At 44.0% G+C, this 17,676-nt stretch overlaps 1 protein-coding gene across 1 annotated transcript in view; it reads left to right on the top strand.

The window, feature by feature from the left end:
• MAOA (monoamine oxidase A) overlaps positions 1-15,257 on the top strand; it is an 82,402-nt gene extending 67,145 nt beyond the window's left edge. The window contains exons 11-15 of the mRNA XM_022556399.3: positions 1,020-1,077; positions 2,579-2,676; positions 5,056-5,167; positions 5,373-5,435; positions 5,622-15,257. Of these exons, the coding sequence (XP_022412107.1) occupies positions 1,020-1,077; positions 2,579-2,676; positions 5,056-5,167; positions 5,373-5,435; positions 5,622-5,768 (478 nt within the window). The 3' untranslated portion in view covers positions 5,769-15,257. The remainder of the gene's footprint in view (positions 1-1,019; positions 1,078-2,578; positions 2,677-5,055; positions 5,168-5,372; positions 5,436-5,621) is intronic.
• Positions 15,258-17,676: the final 2,419 nt, after the last annotated feature.

Here is a 17,676-nt window from a genome sequence, read left to right as displayed (position 1 = left end):
CTCCAGGGAATTCCAAAATTGGCGTCTTTTAAAATCTGTTTATTACTAATAACTATAACCTTCCCTTCCCCCCTTTCTTCCCAGCTCAACATTGTTTTGCCTTTTGTCTCTTTAGCTTCTAATGCTTGTCTTACAGATTTGAATTAAACCCTTTGCCATATTTTTTTACAGTTGCTTATTAGCCTGTAAAAAATATTTTGGAGCACTTTTTTAAAAAGTTTTATTGGGGGCTTCCCTGGTGGCACAATGGTTGAGAGTCCGCCTGCCGATGCAGGGGATACAGGTTCGTGCCCTGGTCCGGGAAGATCCCACATGCCGCGGAGCGGCTAGGCCCGTGAGCCATGGCCACTGGGCCTGCACGACCGGAGCCTGTGCTCGGCAACAGGAGAGGCCACAACAGTGAGAGACCCACGTACCACAAAAAAAAAAAAAAAAAAAAGATTAAATGGGGACTTCCCTGGCAGTCCAGTGGTTAAGACTCTGCACTTCCACGGCAGGGGGTGCGGTTCGATCCCTGGTTGGGGAACTAAGATCCCACGTGCCATGCGGTGCCGCAAAAAAAAAAAAAAAAAAAGATTAAATGAGATTTATATGTTCATAGATCTTTAAAACATAAATATAGGATAGTTAAAAGACACCATCATACTTACTATAGACTTGTAAAAGAGATTATTTTAGAATTTTACATATTCCAGAAAAGTGACTTAGAATCAACTCCTAAAACTGAATTTCATCTCATTTTCCCCATTTTAACTGAATAGATATGGTATTAGGTAGTGAAAGAGGCAAAAATGTAAAAGAGAAGAAAAATTCTGTTGCATCTTCAAAGCACATGACTGTATTCAGGAAAAGAGTTAATCTGAGTGCAGAGATTCATGGAACTGTTCATGCAGAAGGCCACTGATTTTCATTTTTCCCTTAATAAATCTAGTTCATTGGCAAGAGCCCTGGAGCTCATTGTGTTTATTCTGTACTCATCAGTCATTACTTCCTTAACATTTTTTGGTTCTTTTTTATAGGAAGAGGAAAATCTGTGAGCTGTACGCCAAAGTGCTAGGATCCCAAGAAGCTTTACAAGTAAGCAATCCCCAGCTTTAATCCCTAGCAGGTTCTGCTCTGTTTGCTCTAAGTGGTAAAGCAAAGCAGATTCTGGTTTCCTGACAGTGTTATGAAGAGAAGGAATATGCTTACTGGAGGTTTAACTTCAGCAATCACAAAACACCATTAAAAGCTGCTGTCAGTGCATGCAATTTCTGATGCAGCAGTTTCCTGGGCTGTTTAAATGTTCACTGGATAACTGGCAGCCAGTTGTAATGAGAGGCAGGAGCTACAGGTATTATCTCCAGGGTGATTGAGATCAGTTCCCAGAACAGAGGCCCTGCCCTCTTGTCAATGTCAAATGACTGCTGCAAAATAAAATCCCAGCTGTATCGTCATTTGTTGGTGAAGACACAGTAGTATATACTTGATAAGATAGACTGAATCTGGACTCTCTGCCCAGGTCAAAGTCATACTAATTTGTTTTTCTATCTGAAGACTCTATTCACACTTCATTTAGAAATTTCAGTGCTTTCAATCCACCACTGAAAGCAATTATGAGAATGAAATTCTTTTTAAAGGCCCTACCAGAGAGCTGGGGGCTCTTTCAGGGGATTATCTCTGAACTGTTCAAAGAATAAACTTGCAGAATGTGTTAGGGAAATCAGAGAAGGTTCTCTCATGTCCCTTGGGAAACATTTTTCATCTTTAATTGTTCCCTTTTTAGCAGGATTCCCATCATTCACGTTTCCAGCTGAGAGAAGGGGTTCTGAAAAAAGCCTTTTTCTTAGACACTGTGCTTTTCTTCTACCTTCTCCCTCCCACCCTTTTTTTTCCGGCAGTAATGCCTTGGTAGATGGGGAAGTAAAGTCTGTTATTTAGAGAATGCGGAGATTGGAGCAGACCTTTCCAGAACCTGATTGTTGATGGGGTCCTAAAGACTTCAGAATCTGCATGGAGATGCCCTGTCTTCCAGATATTGGAATACTTCACGTCTCTCCTGGGCAAGAGGTTGAGAAAGTCAAAGTATACACGTTTTGTCCGTTGGTACCTCACAAAAGGCCATTACTTGGTACTGTCGTGTTTCCCCTTAAGTTAGAAAAACGGTGCTGCTTTTTTTTTGGTACAGACTATAATTTTGTTTCTCACAGAACACTTAAAATCTTCATCCTCATGGATTTTAATCATCTTTAGCTATCCAACGTCTTTGAATACTTTCCTTATATTTTATTAACTTCCCACATTTAAAGTCCCTCTTTCTGGAGGTAGAGAAGATTCATCTCTCAAGATTCCTAAGCAGTGCAGATTCTAACAAGGAGACATACACGTGCCTTGAATCTGTAAATGAGAGACAGGAAGAGGTGGCCGTGAGAAGGTGACTAAATATTCTAGCACACGTGGTCGCAGAGCCCAGGAGCAGTGCTGCTTTTTTTTTCATGTAAACTTTCTGTTAAAGCAAAGTACATACGAGCCTTCATTGTTGACTGGCGGCCTTTCAGCTTTGTCTTCCCTTTGAAATTTTCTCCCCATTTAACTGCAGCCGGTGCACTACGAAGAGAAGAACTGGTGTGAGGAGCAGTACTCCGGGGGCTGCTACACGGCCTACTTCCCCCCGGGTATCATGACTCAGTACGGAAGGTACTACCCAGACGCTATACCAGTTGATACAAGGCGTGAGCCAAACTTAGAAATAGAGAAGCAAAGCTCAATGGGAATTTAAAAAAATAGCAGTCAGCATTCTTATTTCTAATGTCCCAGATAGTTTGTATATTTCTGGATGTCCATAGGAAAAGAAGTATGTCCGTACATAGGACAGTAGCTGACAGCACATAAAATAATCGTAGAGCGCTGGTGAGGATTTCAGACGTTGGCGCTACGTGTGAGAATTCTGCAAGCTGCAGTGTCCTCCAAGGGGCCTTCTCGAGCTCAACTAAACATTTAGTCTCGCACAACTACTCTAGGCTCCTGGACAGCAGTCTACATAGAAGGACATGGGCTAAACATGTCTTGCCGGCAGAGCAGCATCAGACATTCCTCTTCACGGGGAAGCATCCTCACTCACGGGGAGTTGACACGCGTGCAAGATGGGAGAGTTCACCTTAGCTTAGAAGCCCCATGCGTCACAGGAGCCATGGTCTCTTATAACAGCCTCATAGGCAGTGTCCAGGGTCCCCGCAAGGGACATGCCCAGTTACAAGATGTACCACACTCAAGAAAGCCCAAAGTTATAGACTCTTCCCAGATATTTACAATTCATGACAGTTTCCCATCCCAGATACAATTTACCAATGTGGGGATGCAAGAGAGCCATTTTTACCGCAGGCAGTGCTGCCTGGCAACATATATGGCATTATACCTTCATCAGGTTTCTAGAGGAACAGAACTAGAAGGTTAACTCAAGGTCACGCGTGTCCACAGAGAAGGAAGAAGGGTTTGTTAACCCTTACCTTACATGAGCTTTTTGTTTGTTTTTTCTTGATTGAATTATTAAATAAGCAATGATTTTAGTTCAATTTTAGGTTTATGCCAGAATCAGTCATTTTAGACTTGTGCAGTATTTCAGTGAAAGTCATCAATATCTGATGAAAGATTAAATGATTCATGGGAAAATCTACTTAGGGCTTGGGTGCTTTTTACAATTCCTTTTCCAAAGGACAGTTAGTGTTGGCTATTTGTGTCAGATGTCAAGCTGAGAATGAACAGCCTTTGTTAGGGATAACTGTATTGATGAACTGGAGTGCTTCTGGAGTCTAGAAGATGGGATGAGGATCATGAATAGCTGAAGCTAAGGATTTCTGAGTTGGAAAAAGGCGTGACAGTGGGTTGAGGTGAAGGCCTTTGGGGCGGAGGTAACGGTTTAGGAGATTTCATGAAAGTGGCTGCAGACGTGGCAGGAGTCAAAGCTGACAGGGTAGGAGGTGACAGTTGCTCATTCAGCCCAACCTTTCCGTGGGTCTCTTCACTAGGACCTCTTCATAAGAGAAGGCCCATTTTGCTACCCTCAGGCAGTCTCTAGATAAATCCATAGAAACTAACTGTACAGAAGTTTTTTTTTTAAATTGAAGTATAGTTGATTTACAGTGTTGTGTTAATTTCTGCTGTACAGCAAAGTGACTCAGTTATGCACTTATACGCATCCTTTTTTATATTCTTTTCCATTATGGTTTATCCCAGGACACTGAATATACTGTTGTTCCCTGTGCTATACAGTAGGACCTTGTCGTCCATCCATTCTATATATAATAGTTTGCATCTGCTAACCCCAAACTCCCAGAGGTTGTTCTTTTTTTTTTTTTGTGGTGCGCGGGCCTCTCACTGCTGTGGCCTCTCCCGTTGCGGAGCACAGGCTCCGGACGCGCAGGCTCAGCAGCCATGGCCCACGGGCCCAGCCGCTCCGCGGCATGTGGGATCTTCCCGGACCGGGGCACGAACCCGTGTCCCCTGCATCGGCAGGCGGACTCTCAACCACTGCGCCACCAGGGAAGCCCACCAGAGGTTATTTTTTAAGGAGATAGACATATAATCCTTCGGGTCTTTCCTTTGCTAGAAATCAGTTTCTCTCCCTGTCTTCCCACTCACCACCATGGTTTCTCCCGGCACCCTGGGAGTGTCTGCCTGGCTGGGGTCTGCAGTCAGATGTGATCTCATGAAGAACTCACCCCTTACTGTAGGTAGCAGAACGGGCTGCAAACAGGAAACGTGCAGCACATAGATCTGAGTGTGATCTTAATTCACATTCTTATATTTCTAATTCTGGCTGGCTAGAAAAAGGTCATCATCACCTTTAGTGATTGACGAACTGACGGCCTGATTGTCTCTGGCTTGAAAGTTCAGATCCTTCGGTGCAGGCCCAAGAAACAAGGAGGAACCTTTCACCTTTGGCTGAGTTGCATGAGAGTTTTGGAAACAATCTGAGAGTTTCCTCGTCTTCTGCGGGGTAGATGAGGGCAGTGATTGGCTCATGGATCCTCAGCACCTTCCCAGGTAACTCTGTGTGGCCTCTCTGTTCCCTTGAAGGGTGATCCGCCAGCCCGTGGGCAGGATTTACTTTGCTGGCACGGAGACGGCCACACAGTGGAGCGGTTACATGGAAGGAGCAGTAGAGGCCGGAGAACGGGCAGCTAGAGAGGTAAGACAGGAAGCCTAGTCACCCTCCCTCCCGAGTCCAGCAACATAGTTGGCATCTGGTCTTTCCAGATCTTACCACTGATGGTCTATATGTCCACTTCTCTGCCCCTCACTCCACGCATGAGGCCCATCTGTGGCCAGCAGGGCCTTGAATCTGTCGAAGCTACAGAACCTCATTTCATAATACCATGGCCACTTTCTTTCAGGTCTTGAATGCTTTGGGGAAGGTGGCAAAGAAAGACATATGGGTCCAAGAACCTGAATCAGAGGTAAGTTTGGCAGCTCCGTCTGCATAGACCAGGAATTGCACGTAAAAATCTCTCATCTTCTAGCCTCTGATGTCATTGTAGATGCCACTCTCCAGGGCAGATCCACGCACTGATTTTACAGATATGTTTTGCCCCTCCTTGTCCATGTAAGAGTTTTCTGCTAAAGATCTATGTTCATTCATCCAGGATGTTCCAGCTGTAGAAATCACCCACACCTTCTGGGAGAGGAACCTGCCTTCCGTGACAGGCCTGCTGAAGATCGTCGGATTTTCCACATCGATAACTGCCCTGTGGTTTGTGGTGTGCAAATTCAGGCTGCTGACCCGATGCTGAAGTTTCAGCTTCATGCTTTCTGCTTACTCTTTCCCAGCATCATCAAAAGCAAAATGTTGACAAATTGAAAGGCTGTGTCATCGGATCATTTTTAAGTGCACTGATTTAACCCCTCAGTTTAATCTCAGTGTATCACCTCCTTAATTTCCGTAAGATCAAACTCCATCTTGTGATTTGTCTGTAGACCATCTCGTATTGATTGGTAGAAGATAACCTTGTGATCAATTTCTTAATTTCAAGAAGTTAAAGTTGACATGCTCATGAGAAACAATTTCTGTGTCCTGTTTTTCTGCCCTTTAACACAAAACGTCTGATGAACGCAGAAGTGAAGCATTTAACTTTCTCCCTGTAGAGGCCGAGTAGGTTAAGGCCCAGCCTGTGACTGTCCTTTGAAGTCCTTAACAAAGGGTGAAGTGTAGGCCCAGACCCCAGAGACTCACAGCTTCCTGAGGTGAGCAGCTCCCACTTTGGATGAGGGAAAGCAGTGGAGGTAGGATTCAGGCCCTCAGACCAGTGAGGGGACAACATCTTGTGGGCAGCTGCCTCAGGAATCTCCTGACCACTTCTAATTCCTGTGAAGTTTCTAGACATCTAGGCTTCGTGCTGGTTTGTTTGTATCTGTCCTCTTTTTCTTCTTAAAGAGGACAGTGTTTACCAAAGTAGAATGCATAAATTGACTTGCTGTGACTTGTCTGTAGCTCCCCAGGTGAGCAGACTCAGATAGTGGCAAGAGTGTCCCCCAGGAGGCCTCCCTGACTCGCTCTGCGTGAGACCGACTGCAATAGGCTTCTTCTCGTCCTCCTGGAAGGTGGCTAGACTTGGCTTGTTGTCCATAACATTCTCTGCCAATTCCAGGGAAACTGTAGTTTCCTTTTTTCAGGTACACCCTGGCCTTCTGAAGGCCCCTAGTGGCATATTTTTTTTTCTACAGCCATAGTAAAATTAGGCAGATCTGTTAACTTAAACATGTCTTCAACATGGTTACCTTTGAGTAAATACCATCATGCCAATTTCTCTCAAATAAGTACTGAAATACACGACAAATTTCTGATTGTTATTTCTTTCTTTCTTTTTTTTTTTTTGGGCCTGCTTTGAACACTAATTTTTTCAAAGTAAATGCTTCGGGCTCCGTGGGACACTCAGCTAAGAGCATCGAGGGGGCGCTGAGAGTGTTATTTCTCAAGACTATCAAATACTGAAAGGAAATGAGGGATCTTACTATAACCCCACTTGCCTTAGTTATTAAGATTTATAAAAGACATGAAATTGAGTGATTTTATATATGAAGACTAAGTTCTCTGTCTTAGGAGAAATGTGGGCTCAGAACAGTGCTCACCTCTTATCTCTCTCATTTTAAAAACTGTCAGGGGAGTTCCCTGGCAGTCCCGTGCTTAGGACTCGGTGCTTTCACTGCCGGGGGCCCTGGGTTCGATCCCTGGTCAGGGAACTAAGATCCCGCAAGCCCTGAGGTGCAGCCAAAAAAAAAAAAGACTGTCAGATTTAAAAAAACCCCTTCCAAAGGTTTCAGCCATGAAGTATCTTTTTTTTAATATAAATATCTGGGAAAAATCAACACAGATGTGATCAAATAAAGCCGTTAAGAAGCTTCTGTGGACTCAGCTACCCAGGTGGTAGATACCCAGTAATACCTTATCCTGCATCATTGATGAATGAGGCCTTTCATTTTAAATGAAGTTTCTAGCTAGCTGAAGCTTATTCTTTATGTGCCAAAATTTTTAAATCAGTTAAAATTTTGATGGACCTACTTCCACGCATTTATTATATAAGCTAGATTAAATTCCTTTTTTAAAATTAATCAGGTCAATCATTCTGCATCTGGATTATTTTATACTTTCATCATAGAGTATACCATTTATAGTAGAATGATGACATTTTTAATAGTGATACCCTTGTCTTTGCCCCTGTACTAAATGTCACCCAGTTGCTTTATAGCTGGTGAGTCTGCTGCTTCTACCTTCTCCCATATTCAGTATTTCGTTTCATATCCTTTTTATCTCCATTATCTCCCCATAACGCAATCTAATCCACTGTCTATTTTTTATCGAATGGGAATTAAACATTGCCAGAGGAGCCAACCCAAGTTTATTACATAATTAACCTTATTGTAAATCCAAAATTACATCCTCAAAGCAAAGAGCAGGATTTTTCTGCCACTCCTGACCTTGCAATTGAAAAGTGTTTTAGCTAACTTGGGAGTTATGGTATAGTCTTGGATATGCTCCAATACATAAGGACTTGCTGCATTTTATACCAAACTGCTTTGAGAAATCACATCCCTGATCTATTTCAGTCGTTTCTGTTTGCTTACTGAATAACTCGGTTCTGACACACCTTTTGGGAAATGCTGACTTCAACTTAACTGGCCACGGTTTTAACAGTCATCAGCTTGTTAACATATCTAAGTCTCAAATGTTGAAGGACTCCAGAGTATGTGATTTACCCTCTCCTCAAACTTTTTAGCAAACCAATTAATTCATCCTAATTAGATCAGCCCCATTAAGCTACAGATTATCAAAAATAAAGGCCAGCCCAGGTGTGCCTAGGCATGAAATTGGAGCTGAGGACTCCCAACATACATGAGGTGGTCCCGCACCAAGATGCCATAGGTCTTCTCTTCCACCCAGGGATACTCAAGTCAGTTTAGGCAGCTGATCGAACCTGGCCCTGTTAAGTCAGCCGCTTCACAGTTCTGAAGGCTGAGTCAGCCTCACTCCATAGTAAGGTTGAGAATGAGATTTGAAAAGTTAACCTTTTTGTCACAGCTGTTAAATAAGGACTTATATTAGCCTGAAGACAAAATATCGAACGATTGTGAACTGTGTTTAGTTTGTGAACTTGGCACCTAATGTTCTGTCTGAAACGTGCCCCAGTGCTACACGTGGGAGTACACATGTGTGTATGTGTTGCCATTGAAGTACGATTTTGCCTGTGTGGTACTGTTTTGTTTGTTAATAAAGTACACTATCACCTCGGATTCAGACCCGGCTCCTCTATTTAGGTGATGGTTTGAAGGTTAAATGGCTTCATATAGCAGGAGGTCACAATGAGACGTTGTCCGTGGAGGATGGGCTTAAAAAGCCACCTGGTATTGACTCCAAATTCTCAAAGTTCAGTTTGACTTTTATTTTTTTCAAGGTTTCCTGGGAGCTGATTAAATGCTAGAATATTGTCTGCCCGACTGGGCCACAGAAAATGTGGAGTTTGATCAGAGCTTTCTCACCTAATTAGCTTATGATTCCTTGAACAAATGCTTTGGTTCTCTGCCTCAGTCTCCCTGTCTGGAAAAGGGTGGGTTGCCTTTGATAGCTTCCAAGGATTCTTTTCACAGCAACATTATGTGATTTATGCATTTGTTGCCAGAATTCTATCTATCTTTGCCTATCAGTACGGCAGGGACAAGTCACTCAGCCTTTCTGTATCTCGGTTCACTGCTTGTCTTAGGTTGGGTTTTCTAGAAACAGACTCTGACATGCAGAGTCAGGTTAGAAAGTTTATTGGGGGTGGCTCTCAGGAAATACACATAAGGGGGTGAGGAAGGCGGGATTGGGCAGGAGTTGACCTACGAAGCAGTTGCAGCCGGGGCCTCAGCAGATCCTAAAGGGGAGCTGGGGAGGCCCTTCAGGATCGTCCCCCATTGAGGCAAAGGGGTCTGGCCTCTGTATCCCCCTCTAGGAAGGGGTGTTACCTTGGGTGAGGAACTGCAGCTGTGAACTGAGCTCCACCTGGAATCCCTGCTGCTGGGGAATCCAGAGAGGGGCACCCACGGTATCCGCTTTACATGCTCCAAAAATATAGAGAGTTGCCCTTTGTCAGGTAAAAGATATTGTGGACTTGAGCTTTGATTTTACAGGTAGAATGGAGCTCTCTCTGTGAACATATCCCTATTAGGTAAGAGAGTTGCATTTAGAAGATTGTATTTCTGCACTATTTTTGTGTTATAGGAGATTGTATTCTTCACTATTTATGTGGAAGAAAAATCAAAAATCAAAATTGGAAGGTACTCTGGAAATGATTCAAACTCTGTCTCAATGAAGGAGCCCCACCTACAGGTTACTAATAGAAAGATTAAAGGTGGAGGTGTGGGGAATGTGCATTTATAAGCAGGAGTCCAAAATCCAATGTCTTCAGGAGTCAGGCAGCTAAAAATGAACAGCAGCAGGCATGAGACATTAGGGAGTAGTAGGGACTGTGGTTGACCTGGGAAGTATCTGCCCCTCAGAAGAACGTTTATATTCAAATTCCTTTAAAAGATTCCTAACCGAGCAAAACATATGAAGGCTTTACTCACAGGTCCAAATTGTTCTCAGGTCTCTAATAAATAAATGCAAGGTTTGGTTTTTACATCATGTGAATGACAAATTCTTTTTGGATGCCTTTGATTTTCTGAAAAACGAGTACCAAGACCAGCAACCATTTTGTAAAACTACTGGGAACGGGTAAGAAAGACCTGGTTAAGGGCAAAAAGATAGGGCCGAAAAAGTTAGAAAAAAGCCCTCTTAGACCAGAAATTCCCCTCAAGAAATAACCCTTCCAGCAGCCCATCCCAAGACAATTCTTATCTTCTGCTGTGTCAATGCCATGATGATAAGAGCAGTGCCAAAGTTTATTAGAAAAACTGCACCCTCACTATATAAGGTAGAACTTGTAGCTCTTTTGTCAGCATTTAATCTCTGCTGACTATGATATCATTCTGGTAAGCAGCACATCAATATTGAATGGATTAACTTTTTAAAACCACACTGTCCGCTTTACACCGAGATCGTGGTGAAAATGCAAGACATAGCCCTTAGCCAGGAGAAGCTGGCTGAGACATTGGAGGACCAGGATGGAAACAAAGGAAGGTGTTGGGTAACAGTAAGAATTTCTTCTCCTCTATCAGAACTTAGGGCTCTGTTCCCTGATTCAGCAGTGAACAAGACAGATAGAGCCTACCTCGTGGAGAACATAGCCTACTGTAGACACCAACACATTCACTGTGGCTATGGCAGGAAAGCCTGAGATATTATGAATGCAAGGGGAGTTTCTAGAAGGACATGAGATTTAAGGGGAGGTTTTGAGGATCTGTCCTCAAACCTCTATAAGCATCACTGTGGAGCAAGTCGGTAAGAACACTACATAGGGCAGAGAAAGGAAATAAAAAATAATGAGATGGTATCTTAGTCCGTTCGGGCTGCTATAACAAAAATGTCATAAACTGGGTGGCTTTTAAACAGCAATAATTTATTTCTTACAGTTCTGGAGGCTGGGAAGTCCAAGATCAAGGCACTGGCAGATTCGACGTCTGATAAGGGCCTGCTTTCTGGTTCATAGACTTCTAGCTGTGTCCTCACATGGTGGAAGGGGCAAAGGATCTCTGCTGGGCCTCTTTGTAAGGGCACTAATCCTGTTCATGAAGGTTCCACCCTCATGACCTAATCACCTCCCAAAGGCCCCAGCTCCGAATACCAGCAACTTCGGGGTTAGAATTTCAACATGAATTTTGGGAGGATACAAACATTCAGACCGCAGCAGATGGCATGGCTAAATGTTAAGGAAAACCACAACAAGCATCAGTAAGTGCTGAATGTTAAATCCCTTTTGCTCCACTGACTATTGTTCACCCCTACAGTCATCTGTTCCCTTCTACCTGGCCCTTCTCCGAACTCCGAGATCTTTATCAACTAGGACTCACTGTCTCCCAAGCCCCCTGTGCTAAAGGGCTGCCTAAATTTGTTTTAAAAGAGTGCCATCTTCTGGCCAAACACTGCTGTTTCCTTCCAACGGAAAACCTAGTGTTCAAGACAATTTCATCCTTCTCTAAACTAAAGAGGCGTCACCTCCAGAATTTCCTCCAAACACATCTACCTGTGGTTCTCTTACTTTCCGGTTGTGACATGGATCAAAAATATTAATGTCTAGTATCTACAGCCTTTCCACTGCCCTAATCTCCCAGTAAGATTTTTTTGTTAGAACTGCTTGGTTCTTCAGTCTCTGCTGCGCCCATCTCGGTAATGGGTAAGGAAGAACATTGGTGTGAGCTGCGAGAGGTGGAACGGCTTTTACCTTAAATCGGGTAGGGAGCTAATCTGGGAAAAGCAAGAAAAGGGAAGTGGGGAGAAGAAGAGAAAATTTCAGAAAATCAGCTTGGGTCTCTGGAGTGCAGGTGGAGAGAAGGAGGGGTTTTCAAAAGCTGCCTTGACGGCGTAGCGAGACAGAATGTAAGGAGGGTTTGGGGGGAAGTTTGACTGGGAGTCGTTTGCTGCAATAAACTGCTGCAACTACTCTTTAAGCGCTGGGAGTCAAAATTGTGATCACACATTATATTGTGCTGGGATTAACTTGGAGGCCCCCCAAACAGCCTATATTATTCTGGGCTATATGAATTCAAAAAATATATGGTTAATAGTGCCCGACATGTTGAACGATGCCTAAGAGTCCTGTAGGTTCCGTTTACGGGATCTCAGTGGAGCTAAACATAAAGAACCTCAGCCACTCTACCCTGAAAAGACCGACATCTAAGCTGGTAAACCATGCACCCCAGACTAAATAGACACCAAATAGGTCTAGCAGTGAATTCGATTTTATTAAGAAAATGAGTAAAGGAGTTCTGCTTGCCCTGTAAGTGTCTTCAGCCAGCTACCGTGGGTCAGTGTATCACCATCAGCCAGGGAACACAGGAGGTGCAGATGGGGGCCCATCTGCTGGTGTTGAACCGTGCAGAGCAGGCCATAATGTGCACCCTGAAGTCAAGTTCATTGGGAAGTGGGCCAGAGGGAGCGAGAGCAGATCAGCTTCTCTCACAATCATCATGAATACCTTTGCTATGTCAGCCATTTAATTTTACGGGCTGCATTAGTTTCCTATTGCTCTTGTAGCAAATTACCACAAACTTAGTGGCTTAAAACAACACAAATGTACCATCTTACAGTTCTAGAGGTCAAAAGTTTGAAATGGGTCTTACAGGGCTAAGATCAAGGTGTCAACAAAGCTGGTTCCTTCTGGAGGCTCCAGAGGAGAATCCACTCCTTGCCTCTTCCACCTCCTAGAAGTTGCCAGCATTCCTTAGCTCATGGCCACATCACCCCAATCTCTTGCTATCATGAACGCATCACCTCCTCTTCACTTTGACCCTCCTACCTCCCTCTTATGGGACACTTATGATTACACTGGGTCCACTCGGATAACCCAGGATAATCTCCCTATTTTACTATCCTTAACTTACCACATCTGCAAAATCCCTCTTCCCACATAAGGTTCTGGGGTTAGGGTGTGAACATCTTTTCCAGGGCCATTATTCAGCTTACCACGTGGGCCCTGATGTTCTTGAAAGGGAAGAGTTAAATGCCAGTATTGGCCTGTCCTCAAATTCCTGCTGTTTCAGGCACCTGAATTTGGAGCATTAAGTAGAACTTTGAATGATTTAAAACCATATGGGCTGTCCTCTGCTCCCACCAATGCCCCATCCCCTGCCCCACCACACACCTGAATATAGCCATTTCCCAGTTTTGCTTTTTAGATACAAAAAGATCGGAATCTGTGGTCCTGAGAAGTGTATTTGTCTTACGTAAGCACAAAACTAGACTCCAATTTTGCACCTTTAATAAACTAGAGAACAGAAATTTCTGTTCTCCAATCCAAATAAATTTCTATTCTCTAATCCAAATTCTTTCAGATTCTGCACACAACTGAATACTGTGCTCTTATGAGAACCTTCTTCTCAGGTCTCCCTTTAGGTAACAGAGCTCCCTACCAGACACTTGTCAACCATTGACCACCCAAAAGACCACCAGGAAACACGTCGATCAAGCAAAGCTAAGTTTATGAGACTCACTGCTGTAAGGGCGAATATCACATTGACAGGGTCTCAGCAGTGTCTCAGAGTGGAGAAATTAGGGCAGGGTTTATAGGTTTATAGAGTTTATAGGTTTATAGGGTTTATAAGTTTCAGTTTGGGGTGGGTGATTTTTAAGGCCAGTCTTGAAAGGCAGAAAGCTGGTTTGGATTGGCAGAGTCTATGACATAATAGCTTAGGGTGGGTAGGCACACTGAAGCGGGGGTCTTGAAGTGGGTCTTGATGAGCAAGCTGTTCATCTCAATAAATAGTCTATTTTTGTTGGTTCAAAGTTTTGTATACAAGGAGCAAGTACTTCCTGGGACAAGTAGCCAAGTTATTATTGTTATTTTTTTTTGCGGTACGCGGGCCTCTCACTGTTGTGGCCTCTACCGTTGCGGAGCACAGGCTCCGGACGCGCAGGCTCAGCGGCCATGGCTCACGGGCCCAGCCGCTCCGCGGCATGTGGGATCTTCCCATACCGGGGCACGAACCCGCGTCCCCTGCATCGGCAGGCGGACTCTCAACCACTGCGCCACCAGGGAAGCCCCCAAGTTACTTTTGATTCGTTCTCATATTGTTTAGCTCAGGGACAGGAAAGTATGTTGGTTGTAGTTCTTAGATTTGACACAGAACTGAGAATACTTATTATTCTTACATGTACATTTTGATTTATTAGCCCTAAGAATTTGCTTTGGAAACAGATTCTTGGTTAAATCACCCTCCTTGGTAGAAGAGCATAAGTGTGAAGAGCTCAGGTTTCCGGAGCCAGCTAGTCCTGGGTTTGAATCTTGGTATTGAGTGTAGATTTTCTCACCTGTTAAGTGGAGCTCTTCACTTGTTCTGAGCATTGAATAGGATAAGGCAGGTGAAGCTGTTAGTAACAGTAAGTGATAGCCTCAAAAACAAAAATGAATGGGTGGGAGGGATAAATTAGGAGTTTGGGATGAACATATACACACCACTATATATAAAATAGATAACCAACAAGGACCTACTGTATAGCACAGGGAACCCTACTCAATATTCTGTAATAACCTATGTGGGAAAAGAATCTGAAAAAGAATGGATATATGTATATGTATAACTGAATCACTTAGCTGTACACATGAAACTAACACAACATTGTAAATCAACTATTCTCCAATATAAAATAAAAATTAATTAAAAAAAATGAAGATGCAGTAGCAGTTTGTGGTCTGTTATTACTACTACTTCTAAAAATACATCTTGAAGTACTTCTCTACTATCATGTCTCCCGTTAGTCTTCTATCAAAATGCCCTGGTTTCTTTCGTTCTTTTTTGTTTTTTTAAACCACACCACTCAGTAGCCTGAGTGATCTCTTTAAAAGTGCAAATCTGATCCTCAGTCAGAGACGATATCCCTTCAATAGCTGTTGTTGCACTTTGGATATGACGGATCATGGTTCCCAAGGCCTCGCCTGGTCTATCCCCTGCTTGCTTCCCTATCCTCGCCTATCCCTCCTCTCTCCCTCAGAACCTTCTAGCCATCTAGTTCTGCTTATAAATCCTCAGACATAGCCGGTCCTTTTCTGTCTCAGTTGCCTCTCTCTGGAAGGTTCTTTTCTCCATTCTTCACTTGGCTAAATCCTTCAGGTCACCGATGACATATCACTTCCTAGGAGATGCCTTTCCTGACAATCCCTTCCTCACAATTAAGTCACCATCATAATTGCTTATCTTTACTTTCCCTCCATAAAGATTTAAAATTACATATTTGTTTAAATGATGTTTGATGTCTCCCCAGATGATAAGTCCCACCCCAAATGGGTTATATGTGTGCAGAGATCTGGAGGCCATCAGCCCTCTGGGCACAGGGATGTGTCTCGCGTGCCTAGAGCCCTCAAGCTCTTCACTTCCAGGCATGGAGTAACCTTATCCATTTACAAAATATGCCATACAAATACAGTCATTTTTTTTCTATGTAATTTGATGTGAAAAAGTTTGGAAATTACTGCCTTAAAGCTAGTATTTTGGGTACACATAGAGATAGAAGCAAGTAAGAATCAAGGATCACCGTTAATATTCAGATTTTACTATGAAACATCATTTGCAGGAGAAAGATTAAAACTGACTGTTGTTTCCCTGGACCACAATTTCATATGGTGCCCAGTATCATAATGGTAATGACATAGCTTCAAACTTATCCAACCGCAAATTCAAGTTTGCTGCTCTTTAATTATCTTACTTCCATTGTGACATGTCCTCAAAAGAAGGAATTTAAATGAGCCAATTAGTAACCGGAGGTTAGTCTGGAAGAAATAATTGACAAGACCAGTCCTCAGATCTCACCAGGGCTCCCTGGATTTAAACTGGAATCCAAGTGAGAAGCATTTATTCATTATTTATTTCACTCAATCATTTATGACATGCCCAGTCTTGAGGGGAAGCTGGGTATCTGGCTGAAATACAAAATTAACAAATTAAAATTAACAAGCACAGAAAGGAACAAATCCAGCCTCACCTCAGCTCACTTCAAGGGCTGGGACTGACACAGGGCACACCCGGGAAGGGCAGCCCCTGGCTTCTCAAAGTCAGGCCAACCTTCTCCTCCACCCTCTGCGCCCCCAGACCCAGGCACACACATGAATCTGTCCAAAGTAGATATTCCTGGTTAGGTAAATAGAGAAGACAGTATTGGGACAATATGAGGGTTGTTTAGCATCAGGTGGGTGCTTTCGAGCGCTTGGCAGATAACATCCTTCATGGATCAATGTCTAGGAAAACTGGATCTGCATGGCCAGTCCCCCTGAGACAGAAAGAAGGAGACTGTGCCTGGTACAATTCCATCTCCTGAGGCAGGGGCAACATAGGGGCATGGCCAGGGTAAGCAAAGGGAAACGATAGTCTTGGTGGTCAGGGAACGTTCAGGGGAAAAGATGGGCTTGCCATGCAAGTGTCCAGCGAGCCTCAGTCTAGTTTTCTCGGGAGGTTGGCAGAGAATAACAGCAGCAAATCTTAATCCAGGGCAGGGCACACTTTCAAGTTCAGGCAGGAGGACCCGTAAACACACACACACACACACACACACACACACACACACACACAAAAGAAGCAGAGGCTGCTAGGCCTCCCACAGAATTCCCAGGGGACTGCTGATGGCTACTGGGCATGGAATCCTCTGTCTTGTCCCCTCAGGCAGACCCTTCGTGAGAATATGGGACCTGAGATCCAGTCCTAGGCCAGTGGTCTGCACTGTGCACCTTAACTACCATGTTCTCACCATGTCTCCCTAGGAAGCAGGGATAAAGCTGGAACCCAGGCACCGCCAATCTCCTACCCTCCTCACCCTCCTGCTGAATATTACTTTTCATACCCCTGCTGAGGTCTGGGCCCCTGAATCCACCTGCACTAGTCTCCATGGAACCTCGACTAAATCACCTGCCTGCCCGACCCGGGATCCTGTGCTCTGCCCCGCTCACCTGTCTGGGTCACCCTACCAAGCCAGGTGTTCTAGTGTGATTGGCACTGAGAGCCTTGATGGGTTGCCCCGGGGGAAAACTCTCACTGGACCCAGATGACTCTCCTCTCCTTGGCTTCCTGAAGAAAGATATTCTGGAGCTGAGTGGCTGAAGACAAAATGTAGACATTCTCCAGGCTGACAATAGGGAAGGATGCCCAAGGGAGAGGAAATAGTACTGCTCACAGGGGCAAGTCCCAGGGGGAGGTTCTCAGGTCACAGTCAGCTGGGTAGACAAAAAGCCAATCAGACTCATTGCAGTCTTCCCCCCCTCACCTATCTTTATTTTAGTTCTCTTACCCATCCATTTTTTTCATGTAACTCTTTCAAATAGGGAACCCATCTTTCTGAGGCCGAGCCATGAAGTATCTTTTAGCATCCCCCTGCTGGCCCCTGGGAAGCACTGCACGCACACGGGACCCTCTTCCCTCCATCAGCAGGATCTTGGTGCAATTTATGTCAAAGCGCGTCCTTCCTATGTTTTCCTCTAGGAGTTTTATAGTATCCGGTCTTACATCTAGGTCTTTAATCCATTTTGAGTTTATTTTTGTGTATGGCGTTAGAGAATGTTCTAATTTCATTCTTTTATATGGAGT

This window comes from Delphinapterus leucas, chromosome X (genome assembly GCF_059928025.1).
Source record: "Delphinapterus leucas isolate spDelLeu-1000000601 "Yukka" chromosome X, BTC_Dleu_Yukka2, whole genome shotgun sequence".
NCBI classification, from domain to species: Eukaryota; Metazoa; Chordata; class Mammalia; order Artiodactyla; family Monodontidae; genus Delphinapterus; species Delphinapterus leucas.
The sequence above is the reverse complement of the archived record's forward strand: the minus strand, read 5'-3'. Positions and strand labels throughout refer to the sequence as shown.